Here is a 21,189-nt window from a genome sequence, read left to right on the forward strand (position 1 = left end):
GTAGCTTCCAAGCTCTTCTGGTATTTTTTTTTTTTTTTTTTTTTTTTTTTTTTTTTTTTTTGAAAAGACATTAAGGGCATTTTTATAATGCCCTTTTTATAATGCCCATTTTAATTCATTTTAAACATTAGAGACATAATGTGTTTTAGAATTAATATATTGCACGCCGTTTCGTCATAAATTAATAAATATTCATAGAACAGGTGTCGTTGTCACAAACTTCAGTGAACATTTTTCATCATGGTACAGTACATTTAGTTTTGATCATACATTTCTATGCAGCACTTATCTTAAAGTAGTGCCTAAAACAAAATAAAATATTATTATTACAGAAATTACAGTTATTTAACATGAATATGAATGTCTAGATGAGTGTTTACCAGAGTCTACACTTCTTATATTGAAGGGTTTGTGATCATTTGATTCAGTAATATGATAGCACCTTGTATGATAGGAAAATTATCATTGCTTGTCTATAAAAATGGCTTCATAGATTTTGATCTGTTGGTTTAGGTGTTTTCTTTGCCAATTTATATAGGCCTATAACTGATGAGCAGTTCAAGCACAGGCTTCGGGTCTAAATAGAGTGTCCGAGTGTGTGCACATCTGCAAAGACAATACAAACAAATGAGTGATTATACACACATTCATGGTCCAGACTCTGTCACAGGATTTAGGATTTAGATTTAATGAGTTGACTAATACTCAGATCATTTAATTGGCTGACTGAAAACACCAATTACGTTAAGAGGTCATGATTTACCAGAAGACTGACCAAAGAACCAGTGCCATGATCCCAGTCATTTGCACAAGCATCTGTTCTTTATTGGAGTAGAGAGAGAACTTTGTGGCACCTGCTTCTGTTTTTTATTATTATTTTATTTTATTTTTGTAATCATCTTGTGACTTTTTTTTAATATACAGTTGTGCTCATGAAATTACATATCCCTTGCAGAAAATGCAAAATGTTCATCATTTTAACAAAATAAGAGGGATAGGGAAAATTACATGCTATTTTTTATTTGTTCATTATGTTGCCTTCTTCAAACAGTAAATGTCTACACCTTTTGTAATAGCCCATTCAGGACAGTACTCAATAAAAATAGCATGCAATTTTCATGATCCCTCTTATTTATTTAAAATTAACATATTTGCATATTCTGCAATCTTATGAGCACAACTGTATATTATTTTTTGAACAATGTGGTTTATGCTCACTAAAACATAATGCATTTATTTAATCTAAATTACAGCACAAACATTAACATTGTGAAATATTATTACAATTTTAAATAGTTGTTTTAAATTTTCAGACTTTTAATGTAATTTATCCCTGTGATGCACAGCAAAATCCTAAAACTTTCAGTATCATTATTCCAGTCTTCCGTGTCACATGATCTTTCAGAAACTGCTGATTTGATGATCTGTTATTATCAGTATATTATACTGATGCTCAGTTGTTGCTTTATTTTTATAAATGTTGAAAATAGTAAAATATTTGTCACTGTCTAATATTTTTGTGGAAACCATGATACATTTTTTTTTCAGGATTTTGTGATGAAGCTGAAAAGAACAGCATTCATTTGAAATACATTATTGATTGATTGATTAAAACTTTTTAAAAGTAGTGCATCATGGTTTCCACAAAATATTACGCATCAAAAACTGTTAACATTAATAATAACAATAATAAAATACATTTTTCTGAGAAACTAATCAGCATATTAGAATGATTTCTGATGGATCATGTGACAATGAAGAAATTATCAAATTCATGAAATTCATCTGAAATTCATGTTTGCAATTTTTACAATATTACTGTTTTACTGTATTTTGATCCAATAAATGCAAATACATTGCTAAAAAAACATAAAAATGTATGTAATAAAAATGTATTTTAAAAAACCTATATATTTATTCATTTATACCATGAAATAAATCTGAGGTGGTTTTAAAACACTCTTACAGCTCAGTAAACCAAGTAAATAGAGTGAATAAAAATATCCTGGCAGACTTTAGATTTATTTGATTTTTTTTATTTCTTTAGGGTAGAATATAGTCATTCACAGCAACAGAGAATAAGCCTCCAGCCACGGGACATGGTTAAATAACTCACCTTTTAGATCAACCTTTGGCCTGTCAAAGTCCTTCACACACACTTACGCAGCGCTAAATAACACCTGAGCAGAAGCAGACAGCCACCTCCTTCACACCGGGACACTGAGGAGACTACAGCAGGTGAGTGACACCACATAGATGGACCTTTAAAAATAGCATGGGCTTGAGAAAAATCTGCTTTGATGTGTACCTTACTATTTGAAAAATTTATTCTGAGCTATGTAATTTGAAGCATTTTTTCAGAATAGAATACAATAGAATAGACATGTTGATCCAGACTACCTAAATTTAGACAACGACACCCTGAGAATCATGTTGAAAACTTTTCTAATGCAGTTTGCTGACTCAAGTGAAATTCTTGCTTTTATATTATTTGTACGGATGAGAACCTTGACACAAGTTGCATTAATTATTAAACGGCAGCGAGGAGTTGTTTTTAGGCATAACGTGATGATGTGAAAACATTAGCAGCTCATAGAGCAGTTCATGGAGCACTCAAGTGTGAGCAGTGTACTTCAGCTCTCAGCTTATGTGTGAGGTATTGTGTAATTGATATGGCATCTGTTGAGCTTGAACCTACAGCTAGATGCTTGTGCTTTTTCCCCTGGTAAAAAAACATTTATCGAAATGAACCAAGGCTATAGGCAACCTTTCTAAAGCCTTGATGATGTTGATCCCTCCCAATTGTGTCTATTGTTTTGTAATTACTAATGTGTAATTCTGGAGAAAAGGTACAAGGTACACGTTATAAAAAAAAAACATATAACACATACAGTTGTTAACAATTGTGGAGTCAGAGCACGCATTCTAAAACTCACTCTAAAACAAAATAAACTTGAATGATTGTCATCTGTAATTACAGAGACAAGGTGCAAGCATTTTAAAGCAAGATGTGCTTTGACAGACACTTTGTTAGCAATTAATAGTTGTGGAATCCGATCGCTCACTCTCTTATGTATTCATTTGTTTATTTATTTGCTCTGCGTCTATTTAAATTTAACATGAAATCACAATGTACTATATTTGTTAATGCACATTCTAGTGCATGATTAATTAGGGAATTATTGCAAAAAAAAAGGTTTACTGCACATAATAACTAAATTACATTATATGCTTTCTCTCCATATGATATGTTTATTATTAGTAGTAGTACTAGTATTACTATTATTATTTTATCTTATGCATTTTTGAATACCCAGAAATATAAGTAAATTATTTTTAAATGTCATTTTACATTGACTTTAAGCCTTCAGTGATGTAGTTCAGCAGGTGCACCCTAACACAGGGCGGTGATTATATGGTCTTTGATAATTCTATATTACCCCAGTTATCACTCCATTTCAAGAACATAAGATTGCACAATCATGTTCACCTCTGTGTCTAATCTGCACGAGTCTGCTTTCATTGATTTCTAACACCTGCAATTACAAATACATTTAGGCTCCACACACTTCATTGGTAATTACCAATTTTATCACCAAATGACTGGTATATACTGAACTGTGTGCATCTATGATAAGATAACATCAGGTGTACCAAGACGAGCATATTATCACGTTCGATGACCTCAGCGTAAAAGCAACACTGATCGATAGATGTTTCCTAACAGGGAAAATGGCTGGGCCAAAACCACGTGTCGTTACTCTGACCAAGCGAGAGGGTCAGGGCTATGGCTTCTACCTCCGAGTGGAGCACGGCGAGGAGGGTCACCTGATCCGAGCCCTGGAGATGGGCGGCATGGCTGAACTGGCCGGTCTGAAGGACGGAGACCGCATAGTCAGAGTCAATGGAACGTTTGTGGACAATTTGGAGCACAGCCAGGTCTGATGAATTTGAAAATCGACTTCCTTTAAATCCTATATTATTTATTTCAATAGTCTGGTGGTGAACCTCAGTCTTTTTCATGGGTCAGGTTGCAGATTTGGTGAGAAAGAGTGGGATGAGCGTCACATTGCATGTCCTTGGAGAAGAGGCATATAAGACGGCTAAAGCCAATGGCGTGAATCTTGCTGACACTCAGTCCCAGTCAGGTCCGAGCCAGCCCACCATGAATGGAGTGTCTGCACCAACCGCTAAAGCCAAGCTTTGTTATCTGCAAAAATCCAGCAGTGGATTTGGTTTCTCCTTAAAGTCCACCAAAGGTAAGCCAAAAACTCCCAGATTCTTAAGTAACATCATATGATCTTGTTTAAAGTAATGCCTGTTTGGGCCAAGAACTAAATACTTAGAATTCATGTTGCAAAAAGGCGGGAAATTTCTAGGAAATTTTGGAAATTTCGCAAACTTGAAGATTTTTGGAAATATTCCAGAGATTTTTGGAAAGTTTCCTGAAATTCTCCACCTATTTGCAACCCTACTTAGTAAAAGCGACTAATCACGTTTGATTAATTTGATGTACCATTTAGAGACAGATTTATATGAAATTCAGATAAATGGTGAAAATGACAGAAATATCAAGTGTAGACTTTGTGATTTTATTTATTTATTTATTTATTTTTAAATTAAGGTTCCAAAAGAGGGTTTTTGCAGTGATGCCATAGAATAACCTTTTTAAGGTTATCCAAAGAACCTTCTCAAAAAAATAAAAAAATAAATAAAAAAATAAGAACAGTTTGATGAACAGTTTAATAATCAGAATTTTTTTTTTAATCATTATTATTATTATAAAGAACATTCTGTGCAATAGAAAAGGGTCCATGGTTGTTACAAAAAACTCTTAATGAAACCTTAAATACCAATTAAAAAATAAATAACTTAAGAATGTAGTAACTGCCAATTGTTTCACAGTAATAATACAGAAAACAAAGCACTGAATCTAGTTAGATTTGTTCCTCAATTTGAATATATTTTAGAGATTTGCCTAAATCCTCTAATTAGTTCATTTTCAGCTAAAGGGATTAGAGCTTGCAAGCTCCAGAAAGTCTTTTCCAGTGCTGTCGACAATCAGCCAATGGTCACCCGTGGCTGAGAAAGTCAAACGTTAACTCATTTCTAAGGCCTGTTTTGGATGAATCAACCAATATGTTGATCATTGTTGGAATTATTTCAGATGACACATGAAGTACTAACAGAGTTTCTGATCTAACCCTGTTTCCTCTCAGGTACTAAAGGCGTATTCATGACAGAACTGGTGTCTGGAGGAGTAGCTGATCAGGCCGGTGTGAAGCTGGGTGATCGGATAGTGGAGATAAACAGTGAGAATGTTGAGAGTCTATCACATGATCAGATTGTGAAGAAGGTAAGTTAAAATGATGCTTTAATTCTAACTGCAATAACATGCAGTGGAAGTCAGTGGGACCCAGAATCTTTTTGGTTAAAACCATTCTTATAAACATTAATAACTTTTGAATGCAAACTGACTGGACCTTGACTCTACTGTTTTACCCTATCAGTGTTTGAGAAAAATATTATAATGATCTATATTGGTACTGTAGTTGAAAGCAGCCGGGGACAAAGTGATGCTTCTGTTGGTGGATGAGGACGCTGAAAAATTCTTCAAGAGCAAAGGCATTCGCCCAAGCACAGCTCATGCCACTGTCAAGCACCTCCAGCAAAAACCTCGCATTGCAGACATGACCAAGAGAGCAGATGGCTATGGCTTTATCCTGAAGGAAGATCCTAAAGATGCAGGTAAGTGCTTGCCATGGTGTGGAAGTCACATTGCAATACAAATCCAGCCTATTACACATTGTGTTTAAAATGTAAAATGTAGCCTAATTGAAGTGTAAATTGAAATTGAAATTGGTCACAAGCTATTTATTCATTCTTTTGTTGGTTTTTAGATTTTTTTTTCTTTATTTTATGTCATCCAAAGTGATTAACAGCACACTAATTGCATAGATGTCTCTCTGGAGCAACCTAAGGTTAAGTGCACTGCTCGCAGACTAGAACTCAGGGGAAATACAGCAGGACTGTTATTTCCTGGATCAGCCCTGATTCTCTTTGCATTACCACTGCATTACTTGCATTAGTTCTTCTGTTTATTTTTCTTTCTAGCATGGTGGTGCCACATGAACTCACTAAAGTTTATTGCAGTGTCAGGGCAATGTGTTTGCAATGTGCAACTGACATTGCGTAACTGTGATTCAGAGGAATTTTGATGATACTGTATAGTGATATGCAAAGGTTATCTACTGAAATGGCTCTTAGATGCAGTAAAAAAAAGATTAGAATTTTAATATGATTTAATATCACAAGATGTTCTTTTGTACAGTAAACGGTGTAGGGTGCAAAAGAGGGCATTCTATAAAATATAATCAAAAACGTATTTTACCAGCACTGGATTTTCATTATAATTAATGAATACTTTTAATTACAAAATAAATAAATAAATAATGCATTAATAACTAAATTGGTTAAATTCGTATTCTTTGGATGTTCGCTGTAGATCCTGCTTTCTTGCATGCCACGCTTGGTCGATTATGTAATTCGAATTCTATGATGTATGGTCACCCTAGATAAACAGAGAAAAACATTTTGATTCATGTCATATTTTGTTTTCTCAGGCCATTATATCGGAGAAATAGACAAAGGAAGCCCTGCGGAGCGAGCGGGACTGAAGAATATGGACAGACTAGTGGCCGTAAACGGGCAGGAAATAGATAACTGCAGACATGAACAGGTGGTGGAGAAAATATCACATCAAGGAAACAAGTGCTCCCTCCTGGTGCTGGATGCTGAAACCGAGAAAATGTACAAATTGGTGAGTCCTTTTCATTCACTAAGATTGCTGCAGTACAGCACTGGTGATTGTGATTATTTAAATGTCAAATTTGAATCTTAAACTACATTTCATATTTCATTGTGTGATACTTTGATGTATAGGGTGGTGTTTCTCCACTTCTGTACTGGGAGGAAATGAGAGGATCTCCACCCAGTTATCCTGAGCATGAAGCTGAAGCCATACCTGCTCTAGCATCACCTGCTCCAGCGGCACCTGCTCCGGCAGATGTGGACCACAAACCCAAACTGTGCCGGCTGGAAAAGACCGCTGCTGGGTTTGGTTTCCATCTCAACGGCATCCAGGGACTTCATGGACAGTACATCAAAGAGGTGCGCTCTGAAAAAAATGACCTGTGCTGACTTTTCTAGAAAAGCTCTCCTTGTTCTCTTTTTAGGTTCCGTTTTTATTTATGTATCCTCATGACATTCCAAACCTGTGAGACTTTCTTTATTCAGCGGAACACATTTAACGTATATCCCAACTGTTCTTGTCTATTTAGTGAAAGTAAATAGGGACTAGTGTCTATCAGGCTCCAAAATATTAGAAAAGTACTATAAAAGAATGATAAAAGTATCATAAATGTTGTCCATAAACATTATATTCTATGCCTGCACTCAAATAATAATAATGCTATTAAATAGATTTAGAAATAATAATAATACATTTATTTATGTATTTGAATTTCATATAAAATGTTCACCCATTTGAATTCCATCATTTAACATTAATAAACTAATACTTATAATTTGATTCAATCCCATACATTTTACTTGAATATTGCTTGGTCCACGTCTAACCATATTTATATTAACCATGTCCATACTTTATTAACTAAATAAATTCAGTTGTTGTCACAATGTCCAACTTTAGGTCTGAAGATTTGTTGAGTGTATGAAAGATATGTCTGAGAATCCGAAATATTGATCGCAATTCGATTTTCTGTTCTCTGGTATATATGAGAAATAAGAAAACATAACTTTTGAATGAATGAATGAATGAATAAATAAATTGATAAAAAAAATTATTGATTGAAGAATTGATTTTAGATTTTGGAGTTAGATTCACGTTCATTAAAAGAGTGGATAAGATATTCTTCCTTCAGATATAGAACATGAGGGTGAACTGATTTCATTTTGGGATGAATGAACCTGGTAATGTGTTTTCTCTCAGGTGGTGAAAGGTGGAGCAGCAGACAGAGCCGGATTGGAGGATGATGACATTGTTGTGGAGGTGAATGGGGTGAATGTGGAAATGAGCACACATGAGGAGGTTGTGAACCTCATCCGCGAGAGCGGGGACACGCTGGTCCTCCTAGTGGCTGAGAGGACGGCCTATGATCACCTGAAAGCACGAGGGATCGCCATCACCCCTCAGCTGCTGGATAAAGAGCCCGCCGTTGATGTCCCAGCACCAGCATACTCACTGGAGGACGAGAGGAAAGATACAGGAAGTGACAACGAAAGGCCGGCCACTCCACCTGCTCAAACCCGCTCAAGGGTCAGTACTGCTTTTCAGCATTTCTGATTGTTTTCAGCATTCACAGTTTACCTCACAATACTAAGTTTCTCATTCTGTTATCCTTTACTCACACTCGTGTCATTCCAAACCTGTATGGCTTTCATTCTTCTGTTCAACATTAAATACATTTTGAAGAACTGCACACCTTCCACTAAAAGGTGTACAGTTAATTCCAACATGTACGTCTGAATATGTACATTAGCTTTGTGTTTGGGGTATAGACATAAGTATATTATAATATTATAGTTTTAGGGTGAAATATAGCATTTACGGTTGAGCTCAAAAGTGCATTTATTTATATATTCATTTATTTATTTATGCCTTTCTTCATCTACAGTGCATTAAATTGATCAAAAGTACAGTGAGGTTGTTTATAACGTTACAAAAGATTTCTATTTTCAATAAACGTTGTTCTTTTTTATGCTTTTTTTTTAATTCTGAAAAAAGTCTCACGATTTCCATAAAAATATTAAGCATTATCAACTGTTTTCAACATTGCTAACAATAAGAAATGTTTCTTGAGCAGCAAATCAGTATATTAGAATGCTTTCTGAAGGATCATGTGACACTGAAGACTGGAGTAATTCAGCTTTGACATCACATGAGTTAATTACATTTTACAGCATATTAAAATAGTAAACTGCTTTTTTAAATTGTAATAATGTTTTACAACTGTATTTTTGATCAAATAAATGCAGCCTTGGTGAGCATAAAAGACTAAAACATAAAAATAAAAAATCTAGTGGAAGTGTATATTGTGATTTCTATTCTGAGCTAAATCTATTAACTATCCCTTTAAGGACACAAGCCATCACTAAATCCTGAAAGAGCAACTAACTCTTAACTTCTTTTTTGCACCCTAGTCGTCGTCTTCTTCATCCTCTTCATCGTCATCATCTTCAGCATCAGATGGGAGTGAGGACGAGAAACTCTAAGCACACCACACTTCTGTACCAACAGATACTTCCGATACTGTGATTTAGTGACAGGTTGATGCACTTACCTGGGGTGCATTTCCCAAAAGCATAGTTGCTAAACTGTTAGCAACTTAGTTGGCAATGGGAAATTGTACTGCAACCAACAAAGTTGATAACTTATTTAGCAACTCTGCTTTTGGGAAACGCACCCCTGATCAGCTAATACAATATGTTAAGAGGGGCAATGCACCTTTGAACAAGAGACTTTAAGACCACTGATTAAAGAATATTTTCTATGTGAATTTACAAAGCTATTATAATTACAATATCAGATGAAACAGATTATTTCTGTACTGCTTTCATTGAGATCCACAACAACAATGATCTTTGTGAACTGGCTTTATTATGCTTGTGATACATGAAATATAAAATTACAGGTAGTTATGGTCTTTCGGGCAATGCATACGTCTTGATTTATAATTTATTTTACAGAATGTTTTGTCACTTTCTCATGGATGCCTATTGAATAAAATTTCTTTATTTGGTGTGATGTCAAATGTGAAAACAATTCTTATCATTTTAAAGGTGCGTTTAGTTCTTTAGTGTTAGCACCAATGTTCTTCGTATATTTAAAGTACTTATAACTAATGGTTAAAGTGGAAAAAATACTATGCTGCTATATGGATCCATTGATGATGATAAAATCAGGTGATTAGCACTTCAGCATTCAATGACAGATTTACATTGGAACTTATGCATCATGTATTATTCAGGAAAAATCATGAAATGTTTTATGCATAAAGAAAAATAAACGCCAGAAGCAAATCTACATCACCAATTAAAGATCTGTTTTCACTTTCTATATTTGTAGCTCCAGCTTTAATTGAACAAAACAGCCAAGGACTCCCTTCACTAACAAAGTTATATGATATTTCTAGCTTAGGAAGTCTTTATGTACATAAAAAGTTATTTTGAATGAATATGGTGAGTGGTTTTGAATAGGATTTCGTATGTGCATTGAGTCACAAAACAATCAGAATTCATTAGTCATTATCCATTCGTCATTCAGGTTCTTCAGTGCATGCAAGCCTTATGGCCCATTTTCTACACAGCTTCAGTAAAAACTGGCCCGTTTATACAAGACCCGACAACTAAATTCCAAGCTCTTCTTGGTTTACTCAACTCATCTCTTCACTCTCTTTTCCTCTCGCAAGGTTTCACAGATCTAGATATTATTTATTACATACACAACAAATCTTGCACAACCTTTGCGTCATTCACTTTTTGGATCATTTGTCTTACAATCATCTAAGAGCCCTATCTATCAAGACAATGAGGCAGGAGAAACCGCACACCCACAAGATGCATCTGTACCCACCAGACTCCCAAAGAGAGGAAAGTGGATGCAACAGAAGCCTTGTCAAACCTTTTGTCCCAGGGAGCCAGGTACCCATGAAGCACCAATGTCCACAAGGTTCCCACAGGGAGCTCCCATGACCGCCAGGAGCCCACATGGATCACCTGTGATTGTTGGGTTTTTTCCCAGAGGGAGTCCGGTTCCCACAAGATACTGTACACCAATGCCTGCCAGTTCCTAACAGGGGGAAAAATGGCCTCAACAACAACTTTAACAGCCTCTTCTCCCCAGAGAGCATCCACATCTACCAATGAAGTACAGCATCTTTTCAATCTCAGTTTACAGTGCAGAAAAGGCTGTGCCCACCGTGGTACTATATACCACTTTCTGTTTAAAATCTTTGGTGTATTTCAGAATGGAACAAGCATTGTATTTAGATTTAATCTAAATAATAAATGTCTGTGTTCCTTCAACAGGACAGTGAAGGTCCATTTAAGCCACTTCTACTAAAAATAAAATAAAAAATGATTTGTGGAAATACAGCCTCTCCCCATTCCCATATCCATGGAGCACAGAAGCATGGGTTAGTCCTTCTGGCTCTTCTTTTACTTTGAGATGTATTAACACTGACTTGAACTAAGCAGTCATGTTTTCTAGATCCTTTGTATTGTTTCAATACATACTTTAATTTCATACTTTCCAGTCAAATGAGAAACAAAAGCTCATGTATGTACTGATTTTCATGTACTATCAAATGATTAATCACGATTAATTACATCCAAAATAAAATTTTTGCTTAAATAATATATGTGTGCACTGTGTATATTTATTATGCATATATAAATAGACACACATGCATGTATATATTTCAGAAAAAAATTTATATATTAAATATATGTATAATATACTGTAAATTATGTGAATAGAAATATAAACATAAATATTTTCAAAATATACACTGTATGTGTATATATATATATATATATATATATATATATATATATATATATATATATATATATATATATATATATATATAATACATATAAACAGTACCAACATATATTATGTAAACAAAACCGTTTATTTTGGATGCGATTAATTGTTTGACAGCACTAATATTTGCATATGCAGAGAACAGGCTGTAGTTATAGCTATAGGAGGATCAGACACCTTCATGCAAACGCAGTTCGTGTCAATTCAAATATTGGAAAAAGTTTATCTACAATCTATACATATTTATATATGTTTGTCTTCTATGGAGTGTAGATTGATGCGGGGTGGGGTAATTTAAAGCAGATTAACAAGGCAGCATCATATCAAATATCCCCACCTTTGTATACAAAGCTTCTGTTCATTTTTGTCTTTAGCTCTTTCCTTGTTATTCAGATGTAAATATACTAATTCTCTGGTTGTTTTTGCTGGTAAAGTATTTTAATAATAGATGTTTAATAGCTTAATTTTTGCTCTTCGTATCACCAAACACCAATATGGTTATAGTGTAGAAGTGGCAGCCAATGAATGAAGGTGAGGATTCTCGTTGCATATCACACCATTTCAGAATTACGAAATACACCGAGGATGTGCGACCCACACAAAACCGAATTAAAACCACTTTTCATTTAAGACGTCATGCTTTTCAGAAAACACTACTTATTCCTTGTAAACCTTTTTCAGCTTCAATCTACTGAATGTACCAATAAGAATCGGTGGAAATGCTTGAAAAAGCCTTTGGAAATCTGAGCTTCCTGCAGTTACATCTCTGCCACACAGATATTGCCTTTTCAGTAAATCAATGGCATCTGTCAAACACACACACACACACAAAATATAATACACAAGGCCAAAGTACATGTATTCTTAAACCAGTTCTAGATGATTTCAGCAGAAGATTATGACTCACGCTCAATACAGTATCCACATGTGAATCATTGAGACATGGAATGATAGTAACGATTAACAGACCTGAAAGAACAACAAGAGTCCAACAGTCCACTGTAACATAACTGGGTGTTGCCGAGATATAGATCTGATGTCTATTAATGATAAAAGATGGCTCAAGAGTGACTGATTTCATGGTAAGCAGAGAGAGCCTTTAGTTTGTTCACCTACCGTGATAAACATAATAACACCTGGTACGGGAAATTTGATGCATTTTATAAAAATAAAAAAAAATGACACCCACATTTTATATTATTTTGTCCCCTCCATTAATTTGATTCTATTTAAATGATACAGCTAATCAGCATTTTTTGAAACCAAAGTCCAGTAAACACTGTTTCTGGGCACCTCCTGATTCAGGAAATACAGACCCAAAAATGCTCATTACAGGGCAGAGGCAAAAAAAGTCCTTCTAAAGGGAGAGACAAAAGAAATGCGTCTCTCTCTGATGAGGTCACAGGGTCATGTGCTTCTCTGGTGCCTGTTTGTGGGCCAGGTAAAGGAAGAGGATGCTGGAGAGAGCACTGACCAGGAAGATCACGTCAAACCAGCGGTGGTAGAAGTTAAACTGCAGTTCTCCCAGGACCTCCGTCACTATGGTGCGGTACTCTAAAGGCATGCTCATCCGCATCAGGAGCACAGACGACACAAAATACATGCCCTACACACAGACAGCAGAGAGTGGGAGAGAGAGACAGAGAAGATGCACCATTTTGAATATGAGGAGGGTTCTCGAAATATTAGTAGGACAAGGAATCAAAAACAGTTATTATTCAAAATCACCAAAAAGACCAGGTTTAAAAAAATGATTACAGTTATCTATTATTTCTGCTGGAAAAACACTAAACACTTTTACACTACAGTTCAAAAGTTTTTTTTTTTTCTCTAATTACTAAATGTTCTGTTCTTGTACTGTTCGGAAAAACAGTAAAATTATTTTTTATTTGAATTTTCAGCATGATTACTCCAGGCTTTAGTGTCACATGATCATTCAGAAATCATGATGCAAGCAAATATGCTCTAACAGGTTTTTTTGTGTGTGTGGAAAAAGTGATACATTTTTTAGCATTCTTAGATGAATATAAAGAATAACATTTATTTAAAATAGAAACATTATAAGTGCATTAAAAAATATTTTCTTTAAAAAAAAAAACGAATTAATAATTTGTATATCATAATCTATAATAATGCATATATCATACCTACATCAAATGTTTGCTGATGTATGTATATGCCTTAAAATTAAAGGGATAGCTCACCCAAAAATGAAAATTCTGTCATTGATTACTTTACCTCTATGACCCTCCATAGACAGCAAGGGTACTAACATGATCAAGGCCCCGAAAGGTGGTAAGGACATTGTTAAAATAGACAGATACATTTGTAGAATAAATTAGCTATTTTTGGTTTCTTTTTGCACAAAGTGTATTCTCATAGCTTTGCAAAATTAAGTTGAAACACTGATGTCACATGGACTATTTTAACGATGTCCTAACTACCTTTATGGGCCTTGAACGTGATAGTACTCTTGCTGTCAGAAAGTACTATGCAGATTCAGAAAGCTCCCGGATTTCATCAAAAATATCTTAATTTGTGTTCCAAACATGAACAAAGGTTGTACCGCCTTGGAACAAGATGAGGGTGAGAAATTACAGAATCTTCTTTTTTGGGTGGACTATAATTTTAACAAAACTTACAATTAGTACAGTTATTATTATTATTATTAATTTTATTATTATTATTATGTCTCACCATGATCTGAGCCAGGACGAGCACAATGACATTGGAGGACTTGCTGCTGGATATGGCATAGAAAAACTGTGAACAAAAGAGAGAGATTAAACAAAACTGCTTTTCATTAGCTTTAAACAACATTAATGCTTCTTAGAAACCGAATTAGACCATGTTGCAGTTGCTCAAGGAAATAATCTGCTCTCTCCACACCGACACGCCTACGCACACGTACAGTAATATATGACCGTTTCCCCTTAAGTGATAAGACTGAATGAGGAAAAAAACAGGTTCATCCTTTATTACCTTGGTGAGTGTGATTAAAAGGCCTCGTATGGACGTGACTATGATGATTCCCACCAGGATAAAGGAAATGTGCTGAGACCAGAACTTGACCTGTGGGAAAACAAAGATTTAAGTTCTTCTGCACATAAATTGGGAGGCTTTATCCATTAGAAAGGGATGAGCAGCATTTTGCCCTTATCGGTGGAGAGCAAGAGTGAAGCCGGACACAGATTACATGTTTAAGAGGCTGAATCATTACCTCCTCATGGGGAAAGATTAAACCGTCATTTAACAGGCTGGGGAACAATTAACTGCCAGCCAAAGCAGTAAATGTCAGCTGACACAGCACACACAAATCACAGCATGCATATACAATCACAGAATAAAGTCTATTAGAGTGGATACGCAACAATTATGTACATGAGTGTGTACTAACAAATGTAATTATAAAAATAAAAATAAAAATACTATCATTAAATAAGTTAAGAAACAACTGGTATGGTAATTTGTCCTTCTGCGACAAAACCGTGCTAACATCTGATTTGTCTACAGTTTTATATATTGGCCAATAGGGGGCACAGAAACACAAGAAGGAAGACTTTCCCATGAGATAAAGAGACATTAAAAATGTAAAGAGAGTTTTATCAGCAAAAAACATAACATTCACTATTGTTCGAAGGTTTGGGGTCAGCAGCTTTTTCTTTTCTTTTTAACCAGCAAGGATGCATTAAATTGTTCAAAAGCAGAAAGTACGCATTTCAAAACATTTCTATTTCTGATAACTTCAGTTCAAACTTTGTGTTCAAGAAAACTGATATAATCCTGATATGAATTTAAAAAAACGTATCAGGTTTCCCACAACTGTTTTAAACATTGATTATAATTAGAGATATGTTAAAAGAGTTATAAAAAAAAAAAACAGTTTTTTTTATAGTTATAATATTTCATAATATTACTGTTTTTTGCTATATTTTTGTGAATTGAGATTGGGTGAGTATAAGTGACTTCTTTATAATTTCAAAAACATTTCATATGTTTCTAATAATAGTGAATTACACCATTCATACTCACAACTGAGTATCAGAAGTGGAGTAAAACATTTAAATGTGAAATAAGAAGTCTGATAGCGAAGCTTAAAGAAATTTAGCTAGCCAAAATATATATGAAGCAGCGTAAACTGATGATAACATACGTCAAACTGAATGCCGAGGTAGTTGACTGTGATCTCGATTCCTCTCGTCACTGGGTCAGTCTTCCCCACACGGTCAAACACTATGTTGATAGTAGCCTAAAAAGAACACATTACATAATGTCAATGATTCTTACAATTGTCTATAATACATGCCAGCCAAAATGAGCAAAAACTATTCTTACCATGAATATTTTCCACACGCAGTAAATGGAGAAGAAATAACCTAAGAAGTTGAAGTATTTCCCCTGAAATGTTTTTGAGTATTCGATCCGTTCCTTTGAATACAGAGACATAAGATCATTATAGTGTTTTAAGAACTTACTTTTATTTAAATAAAAGATTTATATGGACACATTTTGACCAAAGAATTGCCAAGACTATACTGTGTCTACTGGATATTTACTTGATATTTCGAAGTCAAAAGAAAAAAGAACTAACTGTAATTGTTTGTTTTTAGGGTTTTGTTAATTTCCACGTCTGTCCTGGAGATTACAATGTTTTAAATTGCCTGATGCATACTTCCTTCTTTTACATGAGCACGGGATCCCTGTGCATAGAAATACAACTATGTTTCATTTTAAATACCTTGGTAGCTTGCAGGTCCACGGTCTCCAGGAAAAGCTGTCTACTGAGCTCCTCCAGAGCATCCACTTCCTGCAGGATCAGAGAAAGATCTGCCGTGCCAAGGTTAAGAAACAAACATCCCTTTTGAGGAGCCTGCGGTCTTAAACTAGTGCATCAAATTCACAACCCCCCAAAAATTAGTGCTCTCAGCCTTAATGAACAATATTAAAACAAAATAATACAATCCAGCATATGCATATGGATTTATAGCCAATTTAGAAAAATACATTTACAACACATTTCAATGTCTGACTTCATTCAAATTATTATTTGCTTTTGTAGACGCATTGTAAAATCTGGGTCCTGAACCATAACCAATTGAGAAGCATTGTGTTAAGCCAGCAGGTTAACCAATCTACTTAACATGCAGATCCTCACACAGTATTTACTGCCCATTAGCTACTGCTTCAAATTAAATTGCTGTGGCAGTCCTCAGGGAGCGAACAGGAGTTAAGAGCTTGGTTCAGACACTTAAGGCACAATGGTGATGAAATGTGATCTCAGTAACTCTCCGGTTGCTGGGTCTCTTCTAAATGAGACTGAATTAGTAACTCAGGACCTGTACTGTCAGCCTGCTGCCTCAGACGAACCGGCTCATTAAGGATACTCTCACTGCCTGATGGTGAGGAGGTCACGCTCTTGATCATCCCCCAGAATCCCGTCTGTTTATTCTGCTCCTCTCCACGCTGGTACATCTGCCTTCTTGTCATGGCAATCCTACAAAGAGACATTAAAAAGTTATTAAAAAGACAAAAAAAAAATGGTTCAGTCACAAATCCTACTTATTTACTACTTTTGGATCATATAAAATCCATAAATGTAGGGTTAGAAATATTTTATTTTTTTCAACATAATGTTTTAACATACAATCTTCAGCATAATAAGGATCATGTGACACTGAAGACTGGAGAAACAGCTAATCAAGATTTGTGAATATGTTTCCCCTGTCTGCTTGGATCCCTCTCTTTATACTGCTTACCTTTTCTTTTTACTGACAATCATGTCCATAGTCTGAAGAAGTCTTCTCTCCAGGGCCAGGATATCACTGTCTGTCACATTTCTGAGCAAACAAACATCTAGTATCTTACATATAAAATATACAACAGGCTATTCTCTGTTATTTTATGTGTCTAAGAGCAAAGATACCTCAGAAAATATGACATGTATGTATAAGGACAGTTAACAGCACCAAAGCCAGAGAGAAGAGCCATCAGTGTGACCCCAATGACCCCCACACGACTGATCAGCTGCTCTATGGACAGAATGCCTGAGAATAAGAAAATAAAAACATATACATATACATTATTACTTGTAATATATTTACTTTCATAAAGCACATTTCCTGTTAATGTGCTTGAATTATTGGTGCACATTATTCCAAAAATATTCCAAAATAACAAATGATTGTGTTCTCCAAGTCTATAGATTTTGTGAAATATTATGCTACATTCATAAATACATAGAAAGTTTTATGTTGACATTGCCTACCGTGTTTTGGACTAAGTATAGGGAAGGGATCGCCCAGTTTCCAGAAGAAATACATGAATGTGAACCAGACCACGCATGAAAAAAGCAACCTTTGTCTCTGCACTGTAAAATAGCAGGAAAAAAGGGTAGGGTGCATAAGTTAATTTTGTCATTCTGACAGCATCGATCCATTGGTGAGCAAGTTATTTAAATAAAACTAATCTACATATTGAATTGTCTGGGTGTAGGTACATTTTTAGCAAATTTTCATTTTGGGGGGGAACTATTCCTTTAAACAAGCAAATGGAAAATCTACAAAATATAAAGAGAGAACCAAATCCACTTACGTAATCGTATATTACTGACCACAAAGTAGCCAATGTAGAAAGGCACCACAAATATCAGAACCAGTAATATTACATACAAATTCAGCTTCCAGTGGAAATATCGGGACCTGTTTAAAAAAAACAACAACAACAACAAACAGCATGTGAGCATCTGGTCTACTTTTCTCACCACTGGTTTTTAGTCATGAATACTTACGTGCTGCTTAATACGCCGAGGATCTCAAAGATAATGAGCTCAAACATAGTGCAAGAGAAGGCAAACGTGATGGAAAAGACCACCTGCACAACATACTGTCGAACCTGAGGAGGAATTGAGACAGATTATAAATACTGAAAGCCCAGAGTCAACACCACTGTTCTAAATCTACACTCTTACGCACGATACCTCATAATCTTTAAACAACTGCCTCATGAAAAACAGCCACCCGAACCCAAAAAACAGCACCTGTGGACACAAAATCATGTTTAACACATCCTCCAAGCATTTCTATGTGAAATACTTAATTATGTTGCATTATGCACACAACCAACACATAAACCAAAAACCTTCAAAACTACTAATACAACTATATTATACTATCGTTATATTAACTATCAACATTTAACTATTCGAAATAATACTGTAGTGTTTTGTCAAAAGTAAATAATAATAAAAAATAATAATCTGTTATTATTATTAGACATCTGTTACAGACAAGGACACAGTCGGACAGACACCTTTTAAGTATTTTAATTGTTTTGCATCATTTAAAGCATTTAACCTTGGTAACATGTGGTTCACTGCACAATGAAGGAAGTGTTTGTGTTCGTGTTGTGGATGCTAATAAACATGTATTAATGAACGAGAGATAAGACATACCTGAGAAGTGAACATAATCACTGAATCTACGAAGAAAGACATGGTGTGGCATGTGGTTTGGCGTTTATAGACAGAAAATGACAAACGTGCCCTCAGCTCATTATGTTAAAAATGCTCTGTTAGTACAGAGAAGCAACTAACGAACAAAACAAGTGTCCGAATGAGCTGTCAAGCTGCTGACGTCATGACACGGGACAAAAAGGTTTTCCGGCGCACAGTGATGTCATCATCAACTGGTTGATAACGCGACCGAACTCGACCGCTAGAAGGCGTTACCTGCTCAAAAATTATTAGTTTTTTCAACAAATCACATCTCTTGCAAAATGAAGCACTGCATTCAAAATATCACAAACACGTCTCAAAAGCAAACATTTGCAAACACCATTGCCGTAATATTAATTCATGTTCGATTTTTGTGTGTTGCATAGAGAACTCTGTGTTGTGTTTTGCAAAAAAAAATTAGTAATTGAAAACTGAGTCAAAGGTCCAGAATTAGTGTATGGTTTTGCAGATTTGGAGTGTGGTTCCGCTATATATATATATTTTTAATTTGATGTTCATTATTATTATTAACAGCAATAACAATTTATTATTTACAACTATTTATTTGCTAATGCTTTGCCAATTCAAAGTTGCTATTTTACTATTTTACTGAGTGACATAAAAAAACAACACACAGAGAGAGAGAGAGAGAGAGAGAGAGAGACTGAGGCCAGGGGCTGGGTGTTTCATTATTAAGATGGAAAGTCTCGTCAGACTGAAGCAACATGGAACAGAGAACATGGGAGTCTTGGCTAAATCACATCCTGTGAAAGCTGTCACCACACAGCAGTCCCAGTGGCTTAGTCCCCAACAGATTATACTTCCATTCAGCCTGTGGTGTTATTTTCATAACATAGAAATATATCAAAACCTTACTTACATCATTTGCAGTTCCTTTTCTTTGTGTCAGTATAGTTACAAGTAAAAAAAAAAAAAAAAACTATAAAAAAAGAAACATGGTGTATTTTGCATATTGATGGATCTTTTTGATAACTGTTTGTTATGAGCAACAATATTAAACTGATCAAATGGAGACTTTATTGCATTTATGTTATTTGGATTTTTAGAGAAGATCTGAACACATAAAGCCTGTAAAGAATATCAGAGATTTCAGTATGAGCTTTTTCTCAATAGGTATGTCAGTTTTCAAAACCCTTCATGCAATGCTCTTTTCTAACCTTCAGCTTGGCATAGATGTAAAGTTCACATCCAGAATGCAACAACACTTCATTCATGTCTCAAATTAAGTAATTTTTCCATAACTCAAAGGTTGTCGCTGTCACTTGTAATATAGTGACCTTAAAAAAAAAAACTAGTTTTTTTTTTATTGCTAACATTTCAAAACTTCAACTTCAAAACAACCTCTTTTTTTAAAAAACTTTACACACAAATCCAAGAATTTAACAAAAAAAAAAAAAAAAGGAATAATGCCATTATAAAGATGTAGTCACTGAATGCATTTTTTGCCAAAGCAATTGTGAATGATCCACGGTTTACCTCTTATAAACTGCTGTGTGAACAGTTTTGAAAAAGCTACCTAAAATGGGTCCTGGCAATAAAAAAATAAAAAAATAATAATAATACAAATGAAAAAAAAACTGTAGCACTTCACTTTACTGTATACCAACAAATATCTAAAAAACCTTAGGAGAAACATCTGATAAAAAGTTGACTAGAACATATGTGCCCTGATCCTGTGAGCTTCAAAAAGCAACTTCTGAGCAATAAAAACCTGTTTCCTTAAGCAAAACCCTTTAAGACCAGCTGTTTTAGACCAACCCTCACTCTGCTACTGCTACAACTCACCCAAAGAAAATAAGCATGAAGTCAAGACCTCCCACAACTCCCCAAAAGGCTTGTCTTCCTCCCAGCCTCTGAAGAGCTTCTCGACAGTGCTGAGGTGTGAATTGAAACAGATGCTCAGGTGTCCCACAGCACTGTCAGCACACAATTGGAGTTGTCAGAGAGTTTGCTAATTCATTGGCTGATTTATTTATATACTGCAGGAGTCTAGGACTGGTGTGTGGGGAAGCATCCGCTGTGGAGACTGTGAAGCAATGAAAGCGAT

At 35.1% G+C, this 21,189-nt stretch overlaps 2 protein-coding genes across 3 annotated transcripts; one reads left to right on the forward strand and one right to left on the reverse strand.

Annotated features, from left to right (window-relative positions):
- The first annotated feature begins 2,077 nt into the window (after positions 1 to 2,077).
- Positions 2,078 to 10,110, forward strand: pdzk1 (PDZ domain containing 1). Its single transcript, XM_052565846.1, has 9 exons — positions 2,078 to 2,238; positions 3,728 to 3,939; positions 4,031 to 4,259; positions 5,220 to 5,356; positions 5,553 to 5,748; positions 6,624 to 6,820; positions 6,943 to 7,170; positions 8,012 to 8,338; positions 9,223 to 10,110. Exons 2-9 carry the CDS (start codon positions 3,733 to 3,735, stop codon positions 9,292 to 9,294), a joined length of 1,593 nt encoding a protein of 530 aa, XP_052421806.1. The 5' UTR covers positions 2,078 to 2,238; positions 3,728 to 3,732; the 3' UTR covers positions 9,295 to 10,110.
- Positions 10,111 to 12,462: 2,352 nt separating this feature from the next.
- On the reverse strand, positions 12,463 to 19,301 carry si:ch73-390b10.2 (Golgi pH regulator). 2 transcript variants are annotated; one of them, XM_052565847.1, is made up of 14 exons: positions 19,080 to 19,301; positions 18,606 to 18,665; positions 18,417 to 18,520; positions 18,221 to 18,327; positions 17,895 to 17,996; positions 17,553 to 17,673; positions 17,386 to 17,466; positions 17,014 to 17,123; positions 16,368 to 16,459; positions 15,965 to 16,057; positions 15,783 to 15,878; positions 14,612 to 14,701; positions 14,327 to 14,392; positions 12,463 to 13,235 (listed from the first exon to the last, which is right to left on the reverse strand). In XM_052565847.1, the coding sequence occupies exons 1-14, from the start codon at positions 19,119 to 19,121 to the stop codon at positions 13,029 to 13,031; spliced, it is 1,371 nt and encodes a 456-aa protein (XP_052421807.1). In that variant the 5' UTR covers positions 19,122 to 19,301; the 3' UTR covers positions 12,463 to 13,028. The 2 variants fall into 2 exon arrangements, with proteins under 2 accessions (XP_052421807.1, XP_052421808.1); XM_052565848.1 differs by having other exon boundaries at positions 16,368 to 16,456; positions 19,080 to 19,300.
- Positions 19,302 to 21,189: the final 1,888 nt, after the last annotated feature.

Source organism: Carassius gibelio, chromosome B9 (assembly GCF_023724105.1).
Source record: "Carassius gibelio isolate Cgi1373 ecotype wild population from Czech Republic chromosome B9, carGib1.2-hapl.c, whole genome shotgun sequence".
Lineage (NCBI taxonomy): Eukaryota > Metazoa > Chordata > Actinopteri > Cypriniformes > Cyprinidae > Carassius > Carassius gibelio.

What these genes read in the sequence shown, in the direction of transcription:
- si:ch73-390b10.2 (XM_052565847.1), bottom strand. Translation starts at nt 19,121, where the DNA reads ATGTCTTTCTTCGTAGATTCAGTGATTATGTTCACTTCTCAG. An exon ending in CTCGGCGTATTAAGCAGCAC is followed by an intron (nt 18,328 to 18,416) that starts GTAAGTATTCAT and finishes TTTTTTAAACAG; the next exon opens with GTCCCGATATTTCCACTGGA. An exon ending in CTCACCATCAGGCAGTGAGA is followed by an intron (nt 16,460 to 17,013) that starts GTATCCTTAATG and finishes ACCTTGGCACGG; the next exon opens with CAGATCTTTCTCTGATCCTG.
- pdzk1 (XM_052565846.1), top strand. Translation starts at nt 3,733, where the DNA reads ATGGCTGGGCCAAAACCACGTGTCGTTACTCTGACCAAGCGAGAGGGT. An exon ending in ACAATTTGGAGCACAGCCAG is followed by an intron (nt 3,940 to 4,030) that starts GTCTGATGAATT and finishes TTCATGGGTCAG; the next exon opens with GTTGCAGATTTGGTGAGAAA. An exon ending in CTGCTCAAACCCGCTCAAGG is followed by an intron (nt 8,339 to 9,222) that starts GTCAGTACTGCT and finishes TTTGCACCCTAG; the next exon opens with TCGTCGTCTTCTTCATCCTC.